Source organism: Candoia aspera, chromosome 2, assembly GCF_035149785.1.
Source record: "Candoia aspera isolate rCanAsp1 chromosome 2, rCanAsp1.hap2, whole genome shotgun sequence".
NCBI lineage: Eukaryota > Metazoa > Chordata > Lepidosauria > Squamata > Boidae > Candoia > Candoia aspera.
Genome location: NC_086154.1, coordinates 98,455,322 through 98,480,038, shown reverse-complemented (window position 1 = coordinate 98,480,038; position 24,717 = coordinate 98,455,322). Strand labels below are relative to the sequence as shown.

Here is a 24,717-nt window from a genome sequence, read left to right as displayed (position 1 = left end):
GATTATGATATAAATATATAGTTAAATTCTTTGTGATATGGTGGACATATTTCACCAACATTATCTGTCACTAACTTATTTGAACGTAGCCATATGTTTGTGTCATCAGTGATGGTGCTTAGCTACTTTGTCTTCTGTTGCACTCTTTTTAAATTGTTTTTGGTTTTTCCAAGCATCAAATTGAGATCATTTTATCATTTTGAGGTTATATCCAAAGACTGGCTTTAACACCCTTTGGTTAATACTTATGGCTAATCCATTTCTTCTATGATTTTCTTTTCCACAATAGAAGATCTGATATCCCTCTGATGGGAAGTGACTCATTTCAGTCCATTTCATTTAAATGATTCCCAGAGTGTCAATGTTGAATTTCAAGATTTCTGCAGGAAGTGACTCATTTCAGTCCATTTCATTTAAATGATTCCCAGAGTGTCAATGTTCAATTTCAAGATTTCTGCAGTAACATCATTTGCTTTGCTTTGTGGTTCTGACATTGTATATAACAATATTATACATATCTTTGCAAAATCAAACTTTACTTTTGTCTCCAGGCTCATTAGGAACTTTAATCCAGCTGCATAATGAGCAACAGTATTACTTGAACTTGCCATCGGCTCTTCCCCAGAAGCTTGTTGGATGTCCTCTGATCTGGAGAGCTTATCCTCTAGTTTCATGTTCACATTGTCCTGGCTGTGGATGTGTGATTGGCAAAATACTGGAGTGCCTTGTCTGCTAGTTACTGTAGCTCAGGAATGAGGATTCTGGGACCATGGACCACATGTGAATCACAGTTTAATTTCATTTGGACTATAAACCACTTTAGAGCCAGTTTGATGTAGTGGATAAGGCACCAGGTTAGAAACCAGGAAACTGTGAGTTCTAGTCCCTCCTTAGGCACAAAGCCAGTGGGTGACTCTCTCTCAGCCCTAGGAAGCAGGCAGTGGCAAACCACTTCTAAAAAACTTTGCCAAGGAAACCGCAGGGACTTGTCCAGACAGTCTCTGAGAATCAGACATGATTGAACAGATTTAAAAAATAATAAGAATAATTCACTTTGCAAATCCTGTCCAGTGTTAGCTCTAATTCTAGCCAGTTTGGATTGTTGTTGTTATTTAAATTTGTTATGGCTGCCCACTCCAGTAGATTCTGGGCAGCTTCTATTGTTTGAGTGCAAACCCTAACAGGTTTTGACTGGTGTAATACAAATTTAATAGAAAAATAATATTTCTTGAATGTTGTTTACCTATATGGTCTCTACCAAAAGATATACCAAGCAATTTTTATAGTGGTCTATTAATAAAGTTTCTAACTTAACTTTTAAAGCAAATTTAGAATATATGGCTAGATACACATATATTTTGAAAAATGCCCATAATAAAATGTCAGCATATTTTAAAACATTTGTAGCCCACACACACTTTAAGGAATTTGCTATATCAGGGCTCTCCCAATTTTATTCACACAACCATAGGCTAGATTGAATTACAGGTTATAATTAATGGCCATTCAGTGAACTTCAAACTCATGATGACCATAAGACTACCCAGTATACTTCAGTAACAAAAGGGGGGGTGAGAGGGTAGAGGATGGGGGCTGTTATTTTAATTTTGAACCTTGAGATTTCCATTTTCATTTGGTAGCTCTCTGGAGAAGCTATCTAGATGTTTAGTTCCCTATCTTTTTCTTGACAGATGCCTGAAGCAGGTCACTGAAGATGGCCAATAAGCAAGGGTACAGTTGTCTCTCAGATGGCTCTCTGGATATTCCAATGTCCAGCCCCGAAGGCACCCCCAGTCTCAGTCCTCATAGTCCAGGACTATGTCTTATTTCTCCTCCAATTGCAGAATCTCACTGGCTGAGCAATGCTCAACCACAGCCTGAGACTCCATCAGAAATGAACATCACTTTGGAAAAGTTGCTTGCTCCAATAACTGAAAAGCTCAAATATTTGTTGAAGAAAGCTGAGGACTTCCAGACTTACCTTCTGTACAGGTGGGTCAGAAATGGAAATATTTGCAACCTTTTGACAGCACAATGTTTGCTGAAACTTGACATTATTATTTTAATATGGCAAAGAATTTATCTATATAATACTAAAACTCTCAGTGTGTTTATCTGTTTTGTCTGTTTGTACCCTCAAGTTAGCCCAAATGGTACATTATACTGCAATAATTTTTGAATCAAGGTACCTAAAATCCGCTAACTTAAAGAATGAGTAAAAAATCCAGGACCCATTACTCCTGTGGAATTGAAATTTCCATGATGTTCGGATAGTTTTATTTGCAAAGTTGTAGCCATTGCAGTGTCCCCAGTCATGTGATCATGATTTCCGATGTTCCCTGCCAGCTTCCCACAAGCAAAGTCGATGGGGAAGCGGGCAGGAAGTCAGGAGTCACTCCCACTCCCACAGCTTTTTTGCCTGCCTGTGGTCATTCTGTTTATCTGTTTAGGTAAGTAAACATTGACTTATTATTGAAGTGTGTTTGCCACCACAATTATTTTTCCATTTATGATATATACTCTTCTTAGATGATCATGGGGCCATCCAGCATTGGGGTAAAAAACGTATGGTCAGCCTAAAATTTAATGTTCATTCTGGTCACATCAGACTGCACTACCTTTTTCTCAAGGGATGACCCAATGGGTCACAGGGTTGTCTAGTAATATTATATCTAAGACAGAAGTGCCCAGCACATGTCAGCACCTAGCTAACCTTGGCTGATTTCAAAAATCTAAACAGGATTGGATCTGGATAATACTTGGATAGAAAACCACCAGGAAATTCCATAGCTGTAGAATTCTAGCAACTGAAAAGTTAAACAAAATTACTTTCACCTGGTTATCAAAGCAAACTATACGAACATGACCATTTAGACATTAGGAGTTCAGCTCAACTTCAGTGAGTCTTGAAGATAAGTATTGGGGAGGGGATTTTTATTTATTTATTTAATCAATAAATAGGCAAGAATTTCTGACACCCAAATGTTGAATAACAAAAATAGAATGGCTTTTCTTTCTCCATCAGAAGTGAAGGATGATTAATAGAACCATTTTGGGGATGGGAAGGATTTCAGTTCAGACTTCTGGGCTCAGAATAGTTCTGTTGTAAAGATGTGCATTTTGACTCAAGCTATAGGTGGTGGATCTTGGGATTCTGATAAAGAAAAAAATAGATCTCACAAGTTGAAATCTGGCTATGCAGTGCTAAGGTTTCTGTGGGCTTCACACAGTCAATAAAAAACAACCCAATAGCAAATCTGGCAATTGCAAAAGCAAAAGACAGATAGAAATGAGCCAGTCCATGCAAAAGAGAAAGCCAAGAGGTCTGTTACACAGGACAGGTTATAGGTTCTTTTGGATGACTACCAATAGGATTGACCCAACCTCAACAAAGACATACTAAGCTCTGGGTACTAGAACTTTTGATTTTCATCTCCATTCAGTGGTCGGGGGAGATTTTTCTTGCACAAAAAATAAGGATGTTTTATAAAAGTTAATTATGGATATACAGGTATCTGCTTCTTGTATAGGCTAGTATCTTTTTGCTTGGTTTCCATCTATATTTGTCTTATTTTCTATAGGTCTTATCTTACTCCTTGGCCAATGTCTTGTACCTCCCCACAGCTACTTCCGTATTACTATTGCTCTATTTTTCCCATTGACCTACTCCTATGCCAGTGTTCTTGGTTCGAAGGCTGCACTTCTATTACTCTATACTTCTGTACAATATCTACCTTCTATTTCTGTATCCATATTGCTATACAATTCTCTCTCTCTTTTGATATCTCTCTTATTTCTCTATTATATTGCAATATCCTGATTGTTCTTTCCAACAGAGCTGCTACTGGTAACTGTGCTGTCCTCATGGTGGGGAAGGGCCCAAGCAGGAGGGGAAGCAAAGAGCACAAATGCTTTCACTCTGCCCAGCAGTTTTTCCTCCCACAGACAGGAAGGAGAAAGATATGCACTAAGTTCTGAATGCTTTTTCTCTGTGTAGGGCTTGTGCTTGTAACAGCAATTGCTGAGATTCCTTGAATATGGCTTCCTAACTTTCTCCAGTAAATATGACTGATCAGAAAATCTTTAGGATTTCTTGTGGGCTTGTTCAGTAGTGCAATTCTGTCCCCATGATGTCTCTTTTATTTTATCCCCAGTCCATGACCAATATAGGGATAAGTCATCCTTTGCTGTACCAGAGTTGGCTGCTCTTACCAGTCAAACGCTGGGGTGATTCCAGGTGTTTTCCTTTTTCCGGAAAAACACTCCTGGGCTTCAGGAAAAACCTGCCTGAGCCCAAAAAACTGCCGCGTTGTCGGTTCTGCCTGCTGAGCCTGCGGGCACAGCTGTTCAGTCCACCATGTCCCCACCAGTAGTCATCGACCACTAGTAGAGTTTATTGCCAAATCAAGGATAGTTGAAGAGTACTTTAGCTCAGCAGGGGGAAAGGCCCTGTGTCTTCAAATTCATTTTCAAAAAGCATCTGTATTTAATGTATGCATGCTGTAGGTTAATCTGGTTGAAGCTCAGATCTAACCCTGCTTCTTATTTGGGCATCTGTCATGATTTAAATTTTTGGCTTCTGATTGGAAATGAAGAGGAGAACCCTTAATAATGCTATCTCATCCACAATTTTTTCTTTTGTATTTGTCCCCAGTGTTTTCTCTTCTTTTTAGATTCCCTCCTCAGACTAGAATAAATCATGAATTGAACATCTTAAACTCTGTTCTTCTAAACATTTTAAGTAGTTATTGTTACTCTTTAGTTATTGTTTTAGAGAGAAATATCAAATAGGTTGGGAAAGCATTGAACAAGATAGCAGCAATTAGGATATGAAAGAGAATTTCTATATTGTTTTCCCCATTAGGATTGCCTGTAAGGCATTGCTTGCCTGATTCCAGCTTAGGGGTGGGCAGCCTGGTGCCCAAAGGCAGCAATATCCATAGATTCTTCCTTTGGTGTCTACCAAGTGTCAGAATTCATGATCAAAGAATCAGTAGATCGTTTGATTGTGCTCCCTGCCAGTTTGAGCCAACGCATGTCAAGCACCAGAAGGGAGGGGGAATCAGTGAGAGTGAGAAAGCATAGTGTTTGCTCTAATGAGGGGATTCAAGGTCCTACCAACTGGAGATGTTTGGAAGTGGAATGCCAGACTACTGGTGCAAGGGGGAAGGAATGTGGAGTGGGGTTCTGGCTTGCCTGTTTGCTTTTAATTAGGTAGTTTGAGTGGGAATCTTTAGTTGTGGCTTTTTCCTTTATTCTGTACACATCTTCAATAAATCTGAATTCTGCATTTTCAATGGATGCATGAGTCAGACCATTATTGAGACAATTGTGTCAGATTCTTATATAAAGCCACAACTGTACCAAATCCAACTTTATCGGGAGAAGCTGTCTTCTCTGAGGAAATTTAACGTTTTCTCGCTGTCCTAATTGGGTGGAATGGAAGAGGCTGAGTAGCCCAAGTTGGAGGTGGCGATGGAAGAAGCAGCAGCCTCCGGAGCGGCCGCTGGGACCTCGGTGACTACGAGAGGTCAGGGGGTGAAGTCCCAGGGAGGAAAAGCTAAGGAGAAAGGAGCTAAGCCAAAAGCAAAGAAACCACTGGCAACCCAACCCCCCTCCCTGGACTCTGATGACAGACTAGAGAAGGAACTCCTGCAGCAACCCAAACCAGGCTGGACATTCAGGGTAGGAGATGGAACGGAGAGAACACCAGCGAGGTAGAGATCAATCCAGCAGGAAGTGAGAAGCCGGGACCTGCTGACAGATCAACTGACCAGGCTGGAGCATGAAGTGCACTTGGTGGCCAGCACCGTAGCCAGCTTGAAGGAGTCCATGGATGGACTGGTGAGTCATCTAACTCACAAGGCACCCACTCCGGAGAGTGCCCCATTGGTATCAGTGTTGGGGGATGATTCGGGGACATCAGAGCATTCCCAGTTGAGTGGAGAGGAAGCTGCTGGGCCAGCTCAACCACGAGATCAATCAGCGGGGAGGCGAGTTCAAATCCAGACAGCACCAAGACCGATGTGATGAGCTGACAGCCGAAAACCATTCCGTGACCTGAGGGTGAAGTTCGGCGGGGACCCAAATGAGTTGGCTTGTTTTTTGACTCATGTGAATGGATTTATGGATGAGTTTGGAAACACTTTCCGCTCCGATGAAGCGAAAGTCAGGTATGTGTCCACACATCTGGAAACAGAAGCTTCCAAATGGATGGTGGGGTTGCATGAAGGCAGGGCTCCAGAGTTGCAGAACTTTGATGATTTTATGACAGCTCTGAGGGATCAGTTCGAAGACCCCTTAGCCAGGATGAAGGCTAAGACCAGTCTGCAGTACCAGACAAGGGAATCGGATGGTGACTGAGTATGCCATGGAGTTTAAGAGCCTGGTGGGGAGTTGACTGACTGGCTGGAGTCACTCAAGGTGGAATTTTTCCAGATGGGAGTGCAGCCTGACATTCTGGACTGATGCATGGCCAGGGGTGATCCAGAAACCCTGAAAGAGTGGATTTGCCTAGCCAAAATGGTGAGAATCAGAAGTTTTGTCTGAAGAAACAGTGTCAGTTTCAACCACCGGTCGAGAAAACAACCCCAAAAGGGAGCACGGCACCAAAGCCATCTTCACGGAAGCCCTGGGACGAAGAAAAAGGTTGTCATTTGAAGGAGGGATTATGTTTCAAAAGTGGGCAAGGAGGTCATTGAGCTGATTGTTCCAGCAGACCCCCCACCCCTTCACCAAACCCAAACCCAAACCTGCCAAGTCTCCCACCGCTAATGGTAAAGCAGCAGTGGCTAGTGAAGCATTGCAACTAGTCATCAGTTCAGATACCTCTGAGGTGGACTCCTCAGATGAACCCCAATCACTAGCAGGAAACAGGCAGGGCACCCTTGCCTTGAAGGGTGCAAGCAGGCAGGCTGGACAGAAGGGGCGGAAGAATGCGGTGGTGAGTGGAGATAATTGCATGGTGGTGGTGGGGGTGCAGTTATAGACTTTGGGGAGGAATAAGAGTGCGGATTTAAATGCTCTGGTGGACTCAGGGTGTGCCAAGTGTTTAATCCACCCTGCCATAGTGAATGGCTTGGGTTTAAAAGTGCAGAAATTGAAAGAGCCTGTAGCGTTTAACCAGCTGGATGGCTCTGAGGCTGTGGGGGCCCCAGCGATGTACGGTACTGAAGAGGTGGAAATGAGAGTGGGCACCCACCAAGAAATCCTCCAATTCACAGTAGCAGCCATAGCCAATTATTCAATAATTTTGGGAGTACCCTGGCTGAAGGCTCACCACCTCATGACGGGGAGGATTCAATTTAAGAATTGACTGTATGTGGGGAACCAAGAAGAGGGGGAGATGAAAGCTGCTGGGGGCTTAGCAACAGTATCAACAGAAGTGGGGATGGTCACCCACCCTGATGATGATTTGATTCCTGAACCCTATTGAGACCTGAGGGAGGTGTTCGAAGAGGTCAAATGTGACCAACTGCCACCCCATTGAAAGACAGACTGTGCCACAGAGATTGAACCAAGGGCAAAACTTCTCAAACCCAAAATGTACTCTATGTCTTTGAAAGAGCAGGAGGTATTGTGGGAGTTTATAGACAAAAACCTGGTTTCATTCATCCAGCTAACTCCCCCATGGCTGCCCCGGTGCTATTCAAAGAAAGATGGTTCTTTAAGACCGTGCACGGACTATAGAGGGTTGAATGCGATTTGTAGCACGAACCAGTATCCCCTGACTCTGATGAAAGATATGTTGTCTCATCTGTCTAAGGGAAAGATTTTCACAAAGCTGGACCTGAGGGAGGTTTACTTCAGAGTGTGTATCCGGGAGGGAGATGAATGGAAAATTGCTTTTAATTGCCCTCTAGGAAGCTATGAGTACCTGGTTCCCCCATTTTTGATATCCTAATCTACTCAGAGAATGAAAAGGAGCATGTTCAGCTGGTGCGAAAAGTGTTGAAAAAACTTAGGGACACTAAATTGTGTGCTAAGCTATCTAAATGTGAATTTCATAAGAAGCAATTGGACTATTTAGGATATAGAGTGTCAAACAAGGGCACTGAAATGGATCCAGCTAAGGTAAAATATGTGTTGGAATGGGAACCTCCCAGGACAAGGAGACAACTGCAGAGTTTTTTGGGGTTTGTGAATTTTTACTGCCAGTTCATCCCCCACTTTGCCCAAATTGCATTGCCTCTGACTGATCTGTTAAAAACTAAGGGGGTCGGGGAGTTGAAAAAAGCCAAGAACCCTGGCGCAGTGTTGAATTGGACCCCAGAATGTCAAACAGATTTTGACAATTTAAAGCGATTGTATATGGCAGAACCCATACTGTGCCATCCCAATCCCACAAAACCATTTATCTTACAGGCTGTTTCGTCAGATGTTGCAATTGGAGCTGTACTTTTACAGAAAAATGAGAAAGGAGATTTACAGCCATGTGCTTATTTGTCATGGAAGTTCAACGAGATGGAGCTCTGGTGGCATGTTTGGGAGAAAGAGACATTTGCAGTGTGTTGGGCTTTGTTAACGTGGAGACATTTGTTGGAAGGGATTGCAGAGCCTTTTGAAGTTTGGACTGACCATAAAAGCCTAAAAGTGTTGAAAACCAGGTGACGGTTAAAAGCCAAGCAAATTTGTTGGGCTCAGTTTTTCAGTAGGTTCAATTTCACACTAAAGTACTAGCCTGGAGGAAAAAACTTTCTGGCAGATGCTCTTACCTCAATATAATAGCCAAAAAGAGGAAGTAGGTTGGGGGTAGTTACCCAAAGCCAGGCGAAAGCAGAGAAAGCAAAAGTGCCTACCGAATTAAGAGATAAACTGACTCAAGAGAGAAACTGACTCGAGAACTTAAGAATGATACCTGGTTGCAAGAAAATAAAACCTCTCTGACAGAGACAGACAGGATATAGTGGGCAGAAGGTAAAATGTATGCACTAGAGACTCTATGTAAAGAAGTTCTAATGCGCAGTCATGATGCCAAGTCAGCTGGCCATTTTGGGCTGGTTTGTTGTTTATTCGTTTAGTCGCCTCCGACTCTTCGTGATTTCATGGACCAGCCCACGCCAGAGCCTCCTGTCGGTCGTCAACACCCCCAGCTCCCCCAGGGACGAGTCCATCACCTCTAGAATATCATCCATCCATCTTGCCCTTGGTCGGCCCCTCTTCCTTTTGCCTTCCACTCTCCCTAGCATCAACATCTTCTCCAGGCTGTCCATAGTTCTTCCGGGACCCTATCTACTAAGTCCAGTCCCTTAAATCTGTTCTTCACCTCCACTGCATATTCCTTAGGAATATTAGTGAGCTCATATCTAGCTGATCTGTGGGTCTTCCCTAATCTCCTTAGTCTGATCCTAAATTGTGCAAGAAGACGTTCGTGATCTGAACTACAGTCAGCTCCAGGTCTTGTTTTTACCGACTGTACAGATGTCCACCACCTTTGGCTGCAAAGGATGTAGTCAATCTGATTTCGGTGTTGTCCATCTGGTGAAGTCCATGTATAAAGCCGTCTCTGAGGTTGTTGGAAGAGAGTGTTTGTTATGCAGAGTGAGTTGTCTTGGCAAAATTCTATCAGCCTATGTCCTGCTTCGTTTTGTTCTCCCAGGCCATACTTACCTGTAATTCCAGGTGTCATTTGACTGCCCACCTTAGCATTCCAGTCTCCTGTGATGAAAATAACATCTCTTTTAGGCGTGTCGTCCATTAGGTGCTGCAGATCCTCATAGAACTGCTCTACTTCAGCTTCTTCAGCATTTGTGGTTGGGGCGTATATTTGGATCACTGTGATGTTAGATGGCTTGCCCTGAATTCGCATTGAGATCATTCTATCGTTTTTTGGATTGTATCCAAGCACTGCTTTAGCCACTTTACTATTAATTATGAAGGCTACTCCATTTCTTCTGTGGTCCTCTTGTCCACAGTAGTAGATCTCGTGGTCATTTGATGTGAAGTGGCCCATTCCAGTCCATTTCAGTTCACTGACGCCCAAAATGTCTATCTTTAATCTTGACATTTCACCAATAACCACACTGGCTCATAGATCTTACATTCCAGGTTCCAATGGTGTGTTGATCCTTAGAACATCGGATTCGCCGTTCACCACCAGCACCGTCGGCCGCTAGCCGTCCTTTTGGCTTTGAGCTAGCTGCGTCATCACGTCTGGGGCTAGTTGAACTCATCCTCTGTTCCTCCCCAGTAGCATTTTGACCATCTTCCGACCTGGGGGTCTCATCTTCCGATGGTATACCGACATATCTCTGGTTGTACTGATCCATTTAGTTTTCATGGCAAGAATACTGGGGTGGGTTGCCATTACCTTCCCCAGGGATCGCATTTAGTCTGACCTCTCTGTCATGACCTTCCCGTCTTGGGTGGCCCTTCACAGTTTAGCTCATGGTATCATTGAGGTGCTCAAGCTCCAGCACCACGACAAGGTAACGATCCTTTGCTGAAGTTTGCTGGTAAAAACTCTGTATTTAGTGCATAGACAATTTTAGTGGCCCAGTCTGAGACAGGGTGTGAAGGACTATGTGGCTAGTTACCCAGTTTGTGCCACCTCAAAAAAGAAAGGGGGAAAACCTCAAGGCTTATTGCAGCCAGTGGCTAGCCCAACAAAGCCTGGAAGGAAATTGCTATGGACTTTATTGCTATGGAGAATTGCCAGAAAGTAAGAAAAGGACTGTAATCTCAGTTGTGCAGAACTTTTTTCCAAGCAAGCTCATTTTATTCCATGTGCAGGCATGCCCACTGCCAAACTTGCAAAGCTCTTTATTCAGCATATCTATAGACTGCACGGGGTACCCAATAGAATAGTGAGCGATCGCAGGCCCCAGTACACCTCACAGTTTTGGAGATCGTTTTTAAAATTAATTGGAGCAACCCAAGCCCTATCCTCATCGCATCATCTGGAATTGGACAGAGGGTATGAATGATTGAATGCCACCCTGGAGCAATTTTTAAGGTGTTATATAAGTTACCAACAGGACTATTGCCATTTGCTGAAGTTGCTTATAATAACTCTGCATCAGAGCATGGGACTGTCTCCAGATGGTGTACAGCCCAGAGTTTGTGCCAATTCCCGAGTTACCACAAGAACTATGTAAGTCCCACTTTGCCACTGAGTGGATGAAACAAATAAGTGATCAATGGCCAATAATTCAAAAAACCCTTGCCACTGCTCAAGGGAATTATAAAAAATATGCTGACAACAAAAGGTCTCCAGAATGGGAGTTTAAAGTGGGAGAGGAAGTATATTTGTCCACAAAATTCTTATGATTGGTTGGAAAAGCATTGAACAAGATAGCAGCAATTAGGATATGAAAGAGAATTTCTATATTGTTTTCCCCATTAGGATTGCCTGTAAGGCATTGCTTGCCTGATTCCAGTTTAGAGGTGGGTAGCCTGGTGTCCAAAGGCAGCAATATCCATAGATTCTTCCTTTGGTGTGTACCAAGTTCTTTGCCATACCTCAATTAAAAAAGAAGCTTTCACATTTTGAGACCAGCCTGGAGTTGTTGATCTGGTATTCCCTAAGGGTAGCATATGTATGCCTGTGCCAGCATGTGTGCAGTAGCACTAGCAGGTGTGTCACCGAATAGTGCTCTGCAGGGAGCAAAGGCAGCAGCTCAACTTCCTCCTTGACGTAGCACTCTCCTATTTTCAGCAGAGACAGAATGCAGAAGGAACAGTTTGCCAAAGCCATGCCCACCTTTTTGCAGATGTGCCAGCCTTATTTCCACTATTTGGAATCTACAGCCCGCAGCTGCACACCTTATTTAAGACCTCCACAGGAGCCAGTCCGGAAAAGGGTGAGTCTTCCCATCGAAACTCTTGGTTCTATTCCATCCAGTCAGGCTGGAAAAAAAAAAAAAGCAGAGAGGACTACTCTGTTTGCATCTTTGTGGAACTAATTTGAGAATGACAGAGGGGGAGGAGAAATAGATTCTAGTATCAATAAAAGAAAACTCTTCAAAATCATTATTTATTCAGTTTGGGGAGGGTAACTGAGATTCATTCCAGGTGTTTCAGTTATACTGTGGCTGTATAATCAGATGCTTCTTATGTGCAATACCAAAATTACACTGTAATTTCAGCATTTCCCATCAAATTATTTATCATTTTTGTCATTGTTCTACACTTTTCTTTCACAAAAAAATACCTCTTAAAAACAAAACAAACACAAGTTCTCTCTTAGGGAAACTACAAATATATTGGAAGGGAACATTTCAGGATAAGTTGAATAAAACAAAGATAGTGATACTAAACTTAGAAGATGGATATAGCAGGATCACTGGTAAACCTAATGTATCAGAGCTTCCCCAGTTTCCACTTCTAATTTCTTCCAAAGTAGTTTGATGGACACCTGCAGTCATCTTCACATCTTCCAAGTGCTGAGCATGTGCAGAGATTACCATGAGCCATTTAGTGCTCTTTTCAGCCAATCAACAGGGGAGTATAAAGAACATTATTCAGTCACTGTCCCACCCTCTACATGGCTATGGGTCTTGGACTAACAAAAATCCTCTCCTACCCCCTGCAGGTGAAAAAATAATTTTCTACCATCACTTCCCAAATCCATGTTGCTATGAGGGAAAACAATATTAGGGAAGGTCATTTGGAAATATCCAACTTCCCCCATAAGAAGTCATTCTTATGTTACATTTAACAAAAGTCTCCAAAGGTGGAATGACAGCATATTGATATGGGGAATAAAGGAAGGGGTAAATCACAAGTTCCCATTGACTATTTAGGGCTGCAGCTGTTACACACTGCTCCCAGGTTCAGCTTACTCGCTCACACATGCACAGCCTGTTGAGACACACGGATCTTGTCAGCCCCCCCCCCCCCCCCTGCTTTCTACCTGGGTTTTCCAAATAGGTGCAGCTTGAGCTTGAGCAGACAAGACACACAGCCCTGGTCAACAGCCGGGAAATAATTAGGGATACACACAAATCACTTCCAACTAACACTGAGGCACAACAGGCTCTTTGTAACACATGGAGACCCAGTGAATTTAAAGTAACAGCAAGACTTTACTGATTGCAATGTACATTTGCTCTTTCTCACATGCACACACACGCTCATCCACACTTACCCCACGTCAGGGACGCCAAGTCTGGATCCAGACTCAAGGAGTGGACGGGCTTTTGGATCCCTTTTATCCCCAAAAGTCCTTGCTTTGTTGATTCACAAGACTGGCAGCTACTCTTGCCTTGTTAATTTACAAGTCTGGTAGCTGTTGATGGGTTTGGGGGGCATTTCCATGTGCTCAGGCCCAACTTCCTTTGTCTGGTTCAGGTGACATTTTTCCTGTTTCCTTAATGACTTGTTTCCTTCTTATCTACCTCCTTGAAGGGATCTTTTAGACAAGTATCCTGGCTTTCATCCTCCCTGCTTACATGCCTGCTTCATCTTTAGGTTATGGCAGCTTCAGCCTAGTCTCATAGAGTGTTGCAACAAAACTACTTCTCTTTGGTTTTCAAAACAGAAACAAAAACAAACCCATAGTGGAGCCACGGTATGGGGGAAAAAACTTTATGTCAACATGCCCTACATTAGCTAGAGAAGGTTACACATGTCTCTCAGTATGGGGGTGTTAGATTCCCAGATCCATAAAGGGTAGATATACTCAGATGACTTTTCTGGGCCAGCAAAATGCTCTATTCCCACAAAATGTATTGGTTGTTGCCTCATAGTTATTATCCAGTACACAGTCCAATATTTAGGTATTCTTCCCCCATATCTTTTCTTGCTGCAGAAAGTCTGCAGTTTCCTCAGAAACCTGCTGCATTTCTCACATCATTCTAATAACTTGGTGTTTTGCAATGTTTCAGCTGTCCTGAAAGGTGATCTTTCTGGCATGCTTTTCTAGAAGAGCATTTTCTTACCATTTCTTCATCCCTCCTGTTGTTTTTCCCCCATACTTCAGCAAGCCTTCCTCATATCATACCTACCCTGCAGGGAGTCTATAGTACGGGAACACTCAAAAAGGGTGTTTCCCTTATTCGGAGAACTGTTTGACAATGCCTGTCTAGGTTCCAAAAGGATGGTTCACAGTTCATGCGCTCACACTTCCCTGGTCCTTCCCTTTCAGAGGACACCTTTGAAATACTTGGCCAGGTTCTTGAAAGGCTTGTGTTGTCTTTACAGGACAGTCTTCCATCAGCAAGAGATGAGAAGTAGACAAATGGAATTGGTGTTGTGTGTTGGGGGGAACCACTATAAAGGATTCCCTCCTCCCCTCTGGAGGGGAGGTGAAAGAGGAGTTTGAATTCACGAACCCTGGCACGCTCAGATACATAAGCTTCCTGTCACTTTTTGACAGGAAATGCTCCAGCTTTCTCCACCTACAGCTGGGGACAGACTGTTGGAAAGGTTTGAGGCAACCCTCCTTCTCTCTCAGACCGCCATTTTCGAAACACTGCTTCCCCCAATATTGCCTTCCCCTTGAGCAAGGTAAAAGGTTAAAAGTTACAAAATAGAATGGGTTCAGTGCAAAAGGGGATGCCAGAGATTAAAATGTAAAAGGAAGGCCAACTGTTTAGACAAAGGATTCCCTTCTGATTTAATCAGAAACCTTGGAAAACAAAAGGTCGCTCATTCACAGAATTTAGCAAAGCCCATTCAGGTGAACAGCCAAACAGATCTCCATAATCATAACAAAAGATTCCTTCCAAGGTGGACAGTCCAGGCTAGTAAAAAAAGCCACAGCCCCACAGGGAACCTGGACTATCAGAACAGAAAACACAAACACCAGGGGGCCTGACCACACAGCGCCTCCTCTCTGAACTCCCGTAAACTGCACTTTTCTCAGAAGTTCCTAGAGAGGGGGAACACTTTTGCATAACAACAGCCAAGCTCTCCTATATAAAGGGCTTGTGGGGGGGGGGAGGGGGGAATACAACTGTGGCCACCTCCAACCAGCAGACTCTGTACATGCTCTTGGAAAATAAAATTCCCTTTCTGTTCAAGCAATCGCCTAAGAACTTTCATTCCCATCTCAGAACGGACCTGGTAAGATTTCCTTCCAACAAGACTGTAGCAATATTCCTACCAGGATAGCAAGAATAGACATCCCAATGTTAGAATTTTTTTTTATTTCCTTACCAGGCTCGTTTCTGAGCCGGGACCAAAGAAGCAGGCAGTTGCATGAAATTAAGTTATTTATATTTCACCCAAGAGCAAAAGCAATGACAGCAAGCTGTTAGGTGGGCGATTGTGCAGGACCCCCTCCTTACAGCACATTATATACATTCCATTCAACTCCTCCTTTAGAATACCACCCCTTACTCAGTTACCCATACTCCACCTTAACCTCATTCCATATTAGGAACTTCCTTCCTCCACTCCATCTTAACATCATACCTCATAAGGGACTTCCTTCCATCCTTGCTAGGGCCCCTTGACCGCAATGAAACAATACCTTTCCTCTGGAGAAGCTATCCTTGGAATGTACACCTTATCTTGTTTCTGTGGGCATAGCTATCTATGAAGTTCTGTTAGAAAGGAAGAGTAAGAAAGCCAACAAAACTCTTCAAGGAAATATAACATGGTTTCAGAGCCATCATAAGAGTGCAAAAGTTTCTAATATGTGAATACTAAATATAAAATATATTTGTATTTAAGTTCTGTATATGTAAGATCTTCTATCATCAATACTAATCCAATTACATTTGCCCCTCCATAAGCAATATCTCAACAATTATGTACTGCTTGCCTGTGGAAACCCTGAGTCCTCCAATATAGGATGCTGTTAAAATAGGCTTTTTTTTCATAGATTTTTACTGGGTATTTGGATTGTGACATCCTTCATTTGTAACCCAGACCCTTTCTCCCACCATTTTTTTTCACTACAAAATTAACCATTAGGAAGATAAGACAGAATAACTGCACATTGTATTTTTCTTGAAAATACTGAAAGCTGTCCATTTCTCACAATATTCAGACCTTGCTGCCTAATTCAGGGTGAGCACTATGGCAGAATAAAAAGAGGAGGAGATACATCTCTTCCCCACTTTTATTTTATTATTTTATTTTCAGGTGGTGAATTGATTGCTGATTGAAAGCTGTGCTTTCTCCTCCTGCTGAGAGGGAAGGAGGCAGTAAGAAATACTCCAGCCTCAGTGTTTCTGTTAGATTTCAGATATGAGGAGTTTGGCTGCAACACCTCCCCCACATGAAACCCCAAACCATTTTTTAGCTAATGGAAGAATTGAGTTAGTGGACTAAATATTGGGGATTAGCCTGGTCTCAAGGACTTGCCTGACATTGTTTAAGACCTTGTTTTTCAGCCTCCAGTCTCAAAACATTTATAACCCTAGTTCTTTTGTTTGCCACAGCTTCTGGAAATTTCTCAGCAATTGGCTTGCCAGCTTGAGCAACTGGTGCTAATGTACGCCTCCTTCAGCTTTGTTTCTCTTGAAGACACAGACCCATTCAGGTACAAAGCAGTCATCAGGGAAAGGCTAGCTCTATGTATCTCAGTATGACTGATTTACTGTATTCATTTCAATTTATATAGCCATCCATCTCATGTATGTGACTCTGGATGGCTCACATGTTAAAACAACAAAAAACAAAATTCATATAAATAAAAATTAAAACAATTAACAGTTAAAAACAAATTAACCAATGCAAGGTGATGCAAAGTTAGAGTTAGGTGTGACAAACTGTTTCAGATGTGATCTTTGCTAATCAGTCAAATGTGTAGAATTGAAGAAAATGTTCTTCCAAATAAAATCAGCAGTTGACATGTACCACAAAACATATTTATACTGTAAAGTACTTTTGCTCTCTGAAGTACTCTAGACTGTTACAGGTTAAATAGCTTTTTAAAGTTTTCCTAAAGATTCCTTTAAAAAATGTTTGAATTGTTAGGAAGATCCCATCCATTTAAGCATTTTCAGAATTCTGAAGTGACCTAATGTTATGTTGTAACAACTTAGGTTCATATTCATAAGTTTTCTTGAAAAGTTACTTACTTACTTACTTAACTTACTTGTGTGCAATTGGGAGGATGGTGTTCTTGGTTCTGAACCTGCCCTGTTGTCTCAACTTTCCTCTTACTTACATGCACATACATATCTGCCACTGCATATCTATCTCAAAATCTCCACTAGCGTATCATGTTTCTTCTGTGGAAAATTTTGGATGAATGAGGCCCGGCAAATTTCCATCTTTCGATACTGTATCTCAGCACCATACACAGCTGCTCACATTCCCCACAATCTTTATAAGAAGATGCGCTGGAACCTTGACATCTTGGAGGGGTCTGCTGGTCGGAATCAAACACTCCGGACAGAATAGTGAGTTGCTGGATACACTGGGGATGTGTGGGATGGGTGGATGGGACTTGGCTAGACAGATGATCTAACAATACTTTCCCCTGTCTGTATTTCTGGTGTTTGGAGAATGGGGTCATTCCAAAGGCTGCTCCATGCAATATCAGAACAGCTCCTTCTTTGGTCTCACTAGATTTTTATTTCTTGAGTTTCCCAGAGGCTGTTTGATCAGTCAACCACTTCACTGCCTTCATGCAATCTTGTCCTTTTGTTGTAGCTACTTCCTATGCTTCCGTGATACAGGAGATGAAACAACTGTGAAAATGCAGAAGCTTTGGTCCATTGGACGCTGGGTGCCTATCGATCCAGACAGTGAGCACAGTTCTGATGTGTTATCCTGGTAGGTGTGCAGCATTATATTGCTAAGTAGAAAAGAGATAGGCCATTGACTTAACACATAAATACGTGTTAAGTCAATGGCCTCTTTTCTATATACAAATTGTATACTCAAGGCAGAACTGCTAAGAAAATAGACAAAACTGATCTACATTAAACAATCCTGACTATGTAATAAAGAATATAATTAAGTGTTTGGAATGGCACCGGTCATTTAGTGCAGTGCTCTCAGCTAATGGTATGTTTACTTCAGCCGGGACTCAGATGAAATACAGAATAAGTTTTTAAAACTTATCCTAAATAAATAACAATAACACAAGGCTTGTAAAACACAAAAAGGCCCTTTGCAGAAAAAGTTGTGGTGAGAACCAAATTCTTTGACAGAGTGGTTGGAAGGACTTTAGATACGAAAATCCAAGAACCGTTATATGAGTAGATAGAGATGTGAGATTCTTAATATATTATATTTTCCTATGCAAAAGGGTATGATTCAAATAAATATAGTCAGTTCACTAGCCATAGTATTGGGACTATATTATCTGATATGAAGGTAAATCTATTGTACAAGGTTTGAATATTACCTTCAAACAAATTAAAGAAATTAATGTAGGAAATCACTTTGGGGAATAGGCAATATAATAATATGCAATTACAATGTACTTTTAATTTCTCACATTTTAAGAACAATTTCATGAAAAGCAAACATTGTACAATTTGGAAACTGCTAAACTTCTTTGAAGTAGAAAATTTTGCCCTGCAAATTTTCCAACTCCAATTTCTGTTCATGGAGCACAGTTTAGTTATGTCTATTACTGGTTTTCAAATTAGAATCTTAGTAATGATAGAGCGTGCTGGAAGAAGTCATTCAGGCCCAAGAGCCCAACCTTCTGTTCAGTGCAGGAAAGAAAAATATTACTCTTGAAATTAATTAACTGTTGAAATAGCTTGGATTTTAAACAGAATAGTTTTTGAAATCTAGTCTCAACTAAGTTTCTGAATGACAAGATCTGATCATTTTACATTTCTGCAACTTTTTACTCCACTCTCACCCTCATAAAAATCAACCCAGTTTCCAATAGGCATACTAATACAAGGCTTAGAACAGCTAGAAAGGCTTGTAATGTTTAAAGCTCTTGCAGTGCTCAGGACTGGATGGAGAAAATGAGTTACTTAACTGCACTGCCCTTCTGAGTAAACACAGACTATTAGACTGCTGTAATGCACTTGAAAATTACTCTCAAGCTGCAGGCAGTTCAAAGTGCAGCTGCCTGGCCACTAACAGGAGAGAACAGGTTTAGGTTACTGCATTTTTTTTACTGACAGGCTTTCAATTCAAGGTGCTGGTTTAAAGCTTAAAAGCCTTACATGACTTGACATCCATGTTGCTACCAGATTGTTTTTCCTGATCACAATCAGCCAGTCCATAGGCTCATCCCAGAAGAGCTGCTGAGGATCCCCACCTAGGTAGATAGAATGGGAGCCTAGAGGTGCACCTTCTTGATGCCCCACATTATGGAATATTTTGCCCCCTCAGGTATTGGAAGCCTCCAACTTGCTTGCCTTTCACAAAGCTGTTAAGATTACACTGTTCCAGTGGGCTTTTGGATCTGGACTGCTTTGCTAATTTATTGTTCTGCTTATGCTGAACATATCATGTTTGTCAGGAGACCCCCGCCCCCCCGGGTGCCATCCTGCCATAAAGTGCTCGCCACTAGGCTGCCCCAGTACGGCACCAAAACAAAAGCACCCATCAGCCCACTGACGGAAATCAACAGCAGGAAGAGGCAGGTGCGCAAAACGTGGCAGACTGCATGGTGCCACACTGTCATAAACTGCCTGCCGCCAGGCCACCCCAGCACGGTGCCAAAAGAGAAGCACCCGTCAGCCCATCGATAGAAATCAGCGACAGGAAGGGGCAGAGCTGCAAAATGTGGCAGACCAGCCTTTGTGGATTCACCAACACTCAGACATGTTAATTCAGCACCCTGGACAGACAAAAGCATGTGATCATGCTGTCAGGGAATTCACATGGAGAGGTGCGAGACGGGGAAGGAAGCGGTGCGCCAGAGACTTTGGTGGGGAGGGGGGGAAGAATGTACTTATACTGTCACTTGTGAATCACTAAGTTACTCAAATCTTTGACGTGCTTTGAGTCACTTGCCCAATAAAGACCCTTTCATATTTCTAAGTGGTTTGTGTCAAGAGTAGTGATTTGTTGGGTTTAGAATTGGAGCCATGACAATATAAATTGTTTATAAATTGCCTTGAGATGGATGAAATAGTGTTTCCTATTTCAGTTATATACTCTTAGAATAAAATTGGTAAGGGAACATACAACATTTGCAATAGAAGAGAATATATGTAGCTTAAGGTTGAACTGTGGCTTCCTTGGTGCTCTCTAAGCTTGGTTGTTTACATGCAGGTGTTTAATTACCCAACTAAGTAACATCACCAGTGTCAGTGAGTGTGGGCTCTGCTGCCTGTTTTTATATAGTAGCTGGCCCTGCCAGTTTTGGTGGGGCTGTTTTCCTCCTTTGGTGGTTCCTTGATTAGAGTATTGTTTTCTGCCTGATTGTCTGTCTGGTGATCCCTGCTTATCTGAATGTTGGCTTCTGGAAGGGATGTACTCTAGTCTTTTGTTTCTTTCCTAGGTTTTTTTATTGTCTGTTTTGAATGGTATGTAAATGTGGTTTATCTCTATGGGTCTATTGATGGCTGATCTGTCTGAATATCAAGCTTCCAAGAATTCCCTAGTATGTTGGATTTGGCTTGACCTAAAATGCTAATAGTTTCCCAGTTCAAACTGTGGTTGTCTGCCCATGCATTGTGAGATTAAGTTTTTGTCATGTCTTCTGACTGCTAGTTGGTGTTCGTGGATGTGCTCTGCTAGTCTTCTGCCTGTCTGTCCTACATACGTGGCTGTTACAGTCCTTGCCTTGTATGTTGTAAATAACTCCCGTTTTTCTTCTTCTTGGGCTACTAGGCCTTTTGGTTCGCTTAAGATGTTTTGGAGGACTTTAGTTAGTTTGTATGCTACAGTGATGCCAAGTGGTTGTAATAGTCTGTCAGTTGTCTCCAAGATGTTTTTGATGTAAGAGAGTGTTATCCTTTTCATACGTTGTACTGGTTGTGCTGTAGCGGGTTGTGCAGTCAGGCGCTTTTTGATCAAGTTGTGTGGGTCATTTTGTTGGAAGATGTTGTCTAAGTGGTCTGTTTCCTCTTTCTGGCGTTCTGAGTAGCTGCAATTTAGTAATTGCATTGCTCTACCATTGTAGGACTCTATTCTGTACCAGTTATCTATCACATCACATAATCAAAATAATGCTCATCTGAATAATGTTCTTACACAGTTTCTCTTGTGGGAATTTGGGTTGTTGCTTTGATAGTGGAGTTGTTGGTTAGTGTGGGGATTTTTCAATAGACTTAGGTTTCTAATTTGCCATCATTTTCTCTGCTGATGAGGAAATCCAGGAAGGATAGTATGTTATTTTCTTCTTCCCTTGTGAATTTATTGTTAATTGTCTCATGTGTCTTCTCTAGTTATTCCTTTTTTATGATGATGAAATTGTCATCCAGATGACAAATCCATACTTTTGGTTGTACGTGTGTATGTGTATTGTACATTTGCTCTGTGCTAGGTTAAATTATTTTGTCCCTTTAATCTAGCATTGTTTTCTTTTGACTAACAATGCTTTACCACAGTGACTGGAAGAGATCCTTCCTATCAACCTTACTTTATAACTGGGATTGAATTCAAGGCATTCTATATACAAACAATGAGCTCTTCTATGGAACTATAGTCCATAGATTGCTATAAATTTGCATTGAAATAATTGATGTCCTAGTTACTGATGGAAAACAAGTTCTGTATCCTCTAAAGAACCTGGGATGCTACACCACTACTCCTTCTATCACCATACAAATATTATTTTTTAATTCACATAGAACTTTCCTTGGGTGTTCAGATACATTATCTCCAATCTCCAATAGTTTTCTTAATGGGGAAACTTGATAAAAATACATAGTAAGTTTGTATTAGCCACTCATATGCATTTGTGAACCATGTTTGCAAGTAGCATAGACTGGCCTATGCTGGTGCTTCAGGTAATAGTGACTGTCAGCATTAGAATTTGGTAATTGCATTGCTCTACCACTGTAGGACTCTATTCTGTATCAGCTGTCTATCACATCACATAATCAAGACAATGCATATGTGGGTACTTTTGCATGTGCAGGCAGAATGGAAAGAGAGATCAGCTGAATGCCTAAATTGATACATGTGAACACAGACATATGTACAAATATACATATACATATATATAGATTAAAATGATACTTGAAATGGCTTGCATTATCTTTGGCATCAACAAACATTCTAAGAGGAAATTATGATAACAATTCTACACTGGAAATGTAGAGTATTGCACATCACAACACTATTGCAATTTTATCTAAAACAGTTTCCTGTTTATATAATGCGGGATGTAGTTGAAATGTGTGGGACAAAGCTGATTCTCTTTAACTGAAGGATTGTGTTGTAACTTCCCACTCATTTTTATTGTGGTAAAAACAAGTGTAGCTGATGCCATCTGTTTGATTCAATTTTATGACTGAATTCAATATTGTGACTGGTGACTGACAGTCAACAATACACACTTTCTGAAAAAACATACAAAGTACCAGTTCTGAAAATTCAAAAGCAAAATGTAAACTATCTTTAAACACTGAATATATACAGACCTCTGGGAACAGACCGTTTTATAATAGATACCTGATGCTTCCAGATGACTTTTATTGTATAGATGTTCTGACTCCTCCAAAAGAATGGTAGTCTTCCAAGTGTAAACCTCCCACGTTTTCTATCTCCTTTTTCCATTGTTATCCCATTTACTTCAAAAAAAAACAAAACCCAGGGCATATTGTATTAGTGTAACTGTCAAGAACAGCCATCCATCTGAAGGTAGTGAATGGGAAGAAATTCACACATGCATTGCCTTTCATTTTTTTATTTATTTTCTATTCCACCTTTATTATTTTCATAAACTACTCAAGGTGGAGAACGTACCTAATACTCCTTCCTCCTCCTGTTTTCCCCATAACAACCCTGTGAGGTGAGTTGGCCCAAGGTGAGAGAGAGAGACTGGCCCAAGGTCACCCAGCTAGCTTTCATGCCTAAGGCAGGACTAGAACTCCCAGTTTCCTGGTTTCTAGCCCATTGCCTTACTTTTCACATTTCTTTGAATTTCAGGATGCAATTTTTCAAAAATACATACAAAAATATGCACGTTACTCATCCAAAATGTCTTGTATTAGGAAAAAAAATGAGAAAATAGGACAGAACAAATGTGTGCTTGAAAATACAATGTAAACAGATTCTCATCTGAGAATACCCACCTTTTGTAAAAGACAAATTTGCAGCATGGCTTAGTGCCAGGTAATACATTTATGCAAGTATACCTGCCATGTACTTCTAGAACATCCTACAGTCATGCCATAAGAATGCCTGACCATTAAAACAATGGAATGTGAACTCCAGGGCACTTACCTGGATAGGATGGATGCTGTAATGATCACCTCTGACTTTACCCTTTTTCTTCATACAGGGTGTTGTGTCACCAGCCCACGGGGGATTACCAGCAGCTCTTGACAATTGGATTTGAGGAACCTTCCCACACCTTAGCTACAGACCTCTTGGTGCAGATGCTAACTGCTCAGAGTTCTGGTCTTCTTAATCGGGAGTCATCTTGTTGGGTGGGCCCAGGAGAACAGGTGCAGTAACATGTACATCACTTTCATGTGTACCACAAAGTATACTTCATGTATACTCTTACTGCATAGCATCACCAACACCGCATTATCAGGTGCATAATTTCAGGTGCCAATGTTTTCACACTGCAGTCAAAAGTGTGTAGGTGCTTTGTATGACAGGTATGAAAATTTAAGATTTTGGCAACTTTGTTTTTATGTGGGAAAAAAGGATTATTTTTATCTCACATCCCACTTTAATTTCCTTAGATATGTCTCTGAAACTATCTAAGAGAGATCAAGATAATTTGTTTCTTTAAAAATTATAATACAGTTTATTGAATATAGCAACACATATCAGTTCCGGTGTATTTTGAGGCTTTTCCATCATATTATTTCGGGTTGGAGATGTTAAGAACTGATACACAAAATATCTGGGAGGCCAGGCTATGAAAAGTTACTTCAGGTTCTGTTCTAATTGTTATTCATTTATTGACTCATTTTTCCAATGTCTATGGTAGCACACAAATAACACAATTAAAACATCTGAAGATAAATTTTAAAGTCCCATTTAAAAACTAAACATAACACAAGCTATTAAATCTACAAAACAAATCAAGCAACAAGATCTTCCAATGCCAGATATTACATTCCTCTTGCCACGAAAAGCTTTCCTATCCTAGTGTGACTTTACTTCTTGAATTAATGGGATCATGAATAGGATGTCTTGACTATTTTGAAACTGACAAGCTCTGTGCTTCCATGGGTTCACTCAGGTAATTATTCTAAATATTATGTTAAACATTATATCCTACAGTTCACTTTTTAAAAAATCACACTGTTTCAGACCAAATGGTAAACTACAATAATTTAGTTTAGAAAAAACCCATAAAACAGTACAAGGAAATAAAAGGAATGTTCAGCATTTTTTAACACCATGCATTGTGTTTAGAAATGCAAATGCACTAGCCAACTTTGCAAAACTGGGCTGGATATAATCCTATTTTTCTCCATCTGCAATAATAATGGCTGGAATTCATTTGGAAGAATGTTAGAATTATACATAAGAAACTTGGAACTCATAAATGCAGCCTGAAATTACTGCAACAAAACCAACCTTCATATGAGAAATAACAGGTCCTGCACATATGGTATAATTTTCCACAGGGTATGTAATAGGGATAGCTAGTGTCCTCCTGTTATGCATGAAAGAACTGCTGCTATTAAAACACTGACCATCCAGAGTTAAAACCTGAAGAAGAAAAAAGTTAAGCAAGAATGCTGAGTCAGAAGGGCATGTATT

General features: G+C 41.2%; 1 protein-coding gene across 1 annotated transcript; it reads left to right on the top strand.

The window, feature by feature from the left end:
- The first annotated feature begins 1,714 nt into the window (after window positions 1-1,714).
- On the top strand, window positions 1,715-23,500 carry C2H19orf67 (chromosome 2 C19orf67 homolog). Its single transcript, XM_063296489.1, has 6 exons — window positions 1,715-1,992; window positions 11,657-11,801; window positions 16,332-16,432; window positions 17,112-17,297; window positions 17,551-17,673; window positions 23,273-23,500. Exons 1-6 carry the CDS (start codon window positions 1,715-1,717, stop codon window positions 23,445-23,447), a joined length of 1,008 nt encoding a protein of 335 aa, XP_063152559.1. The 3' UTR covers window positions 23,448-23,500.
- The last annotated feature ends 1,217 nt before the right edge of the window (window positions 23,501-24,717 follow it).

Excerpts from the sequence above, each read along its gene's own strand:
- C2H19orf67 (XM_063296489.1), top strand. The coding sequence starts at position 1,715 with ATGGCCAATAAGCAAGGGTACAGTTGTCTCTCAGATGGCTCTCTGGAT. Across the intron at positions 1,993-11,656 it reads CAGACTTACCTTCTGTACAG|CAGAGACAGAATGCAGAAGG; the intron begins GTGGGTCAGAAA and ends TCCTATTTTCAG. Across the intron at positions 16,433-17,111 it reads GAAGACACAGACCCATTCAG|CGTATCATGTTTCTTCTGTG; the intron begins GTACAAAGCAGT and ends AATCTCCACTAG.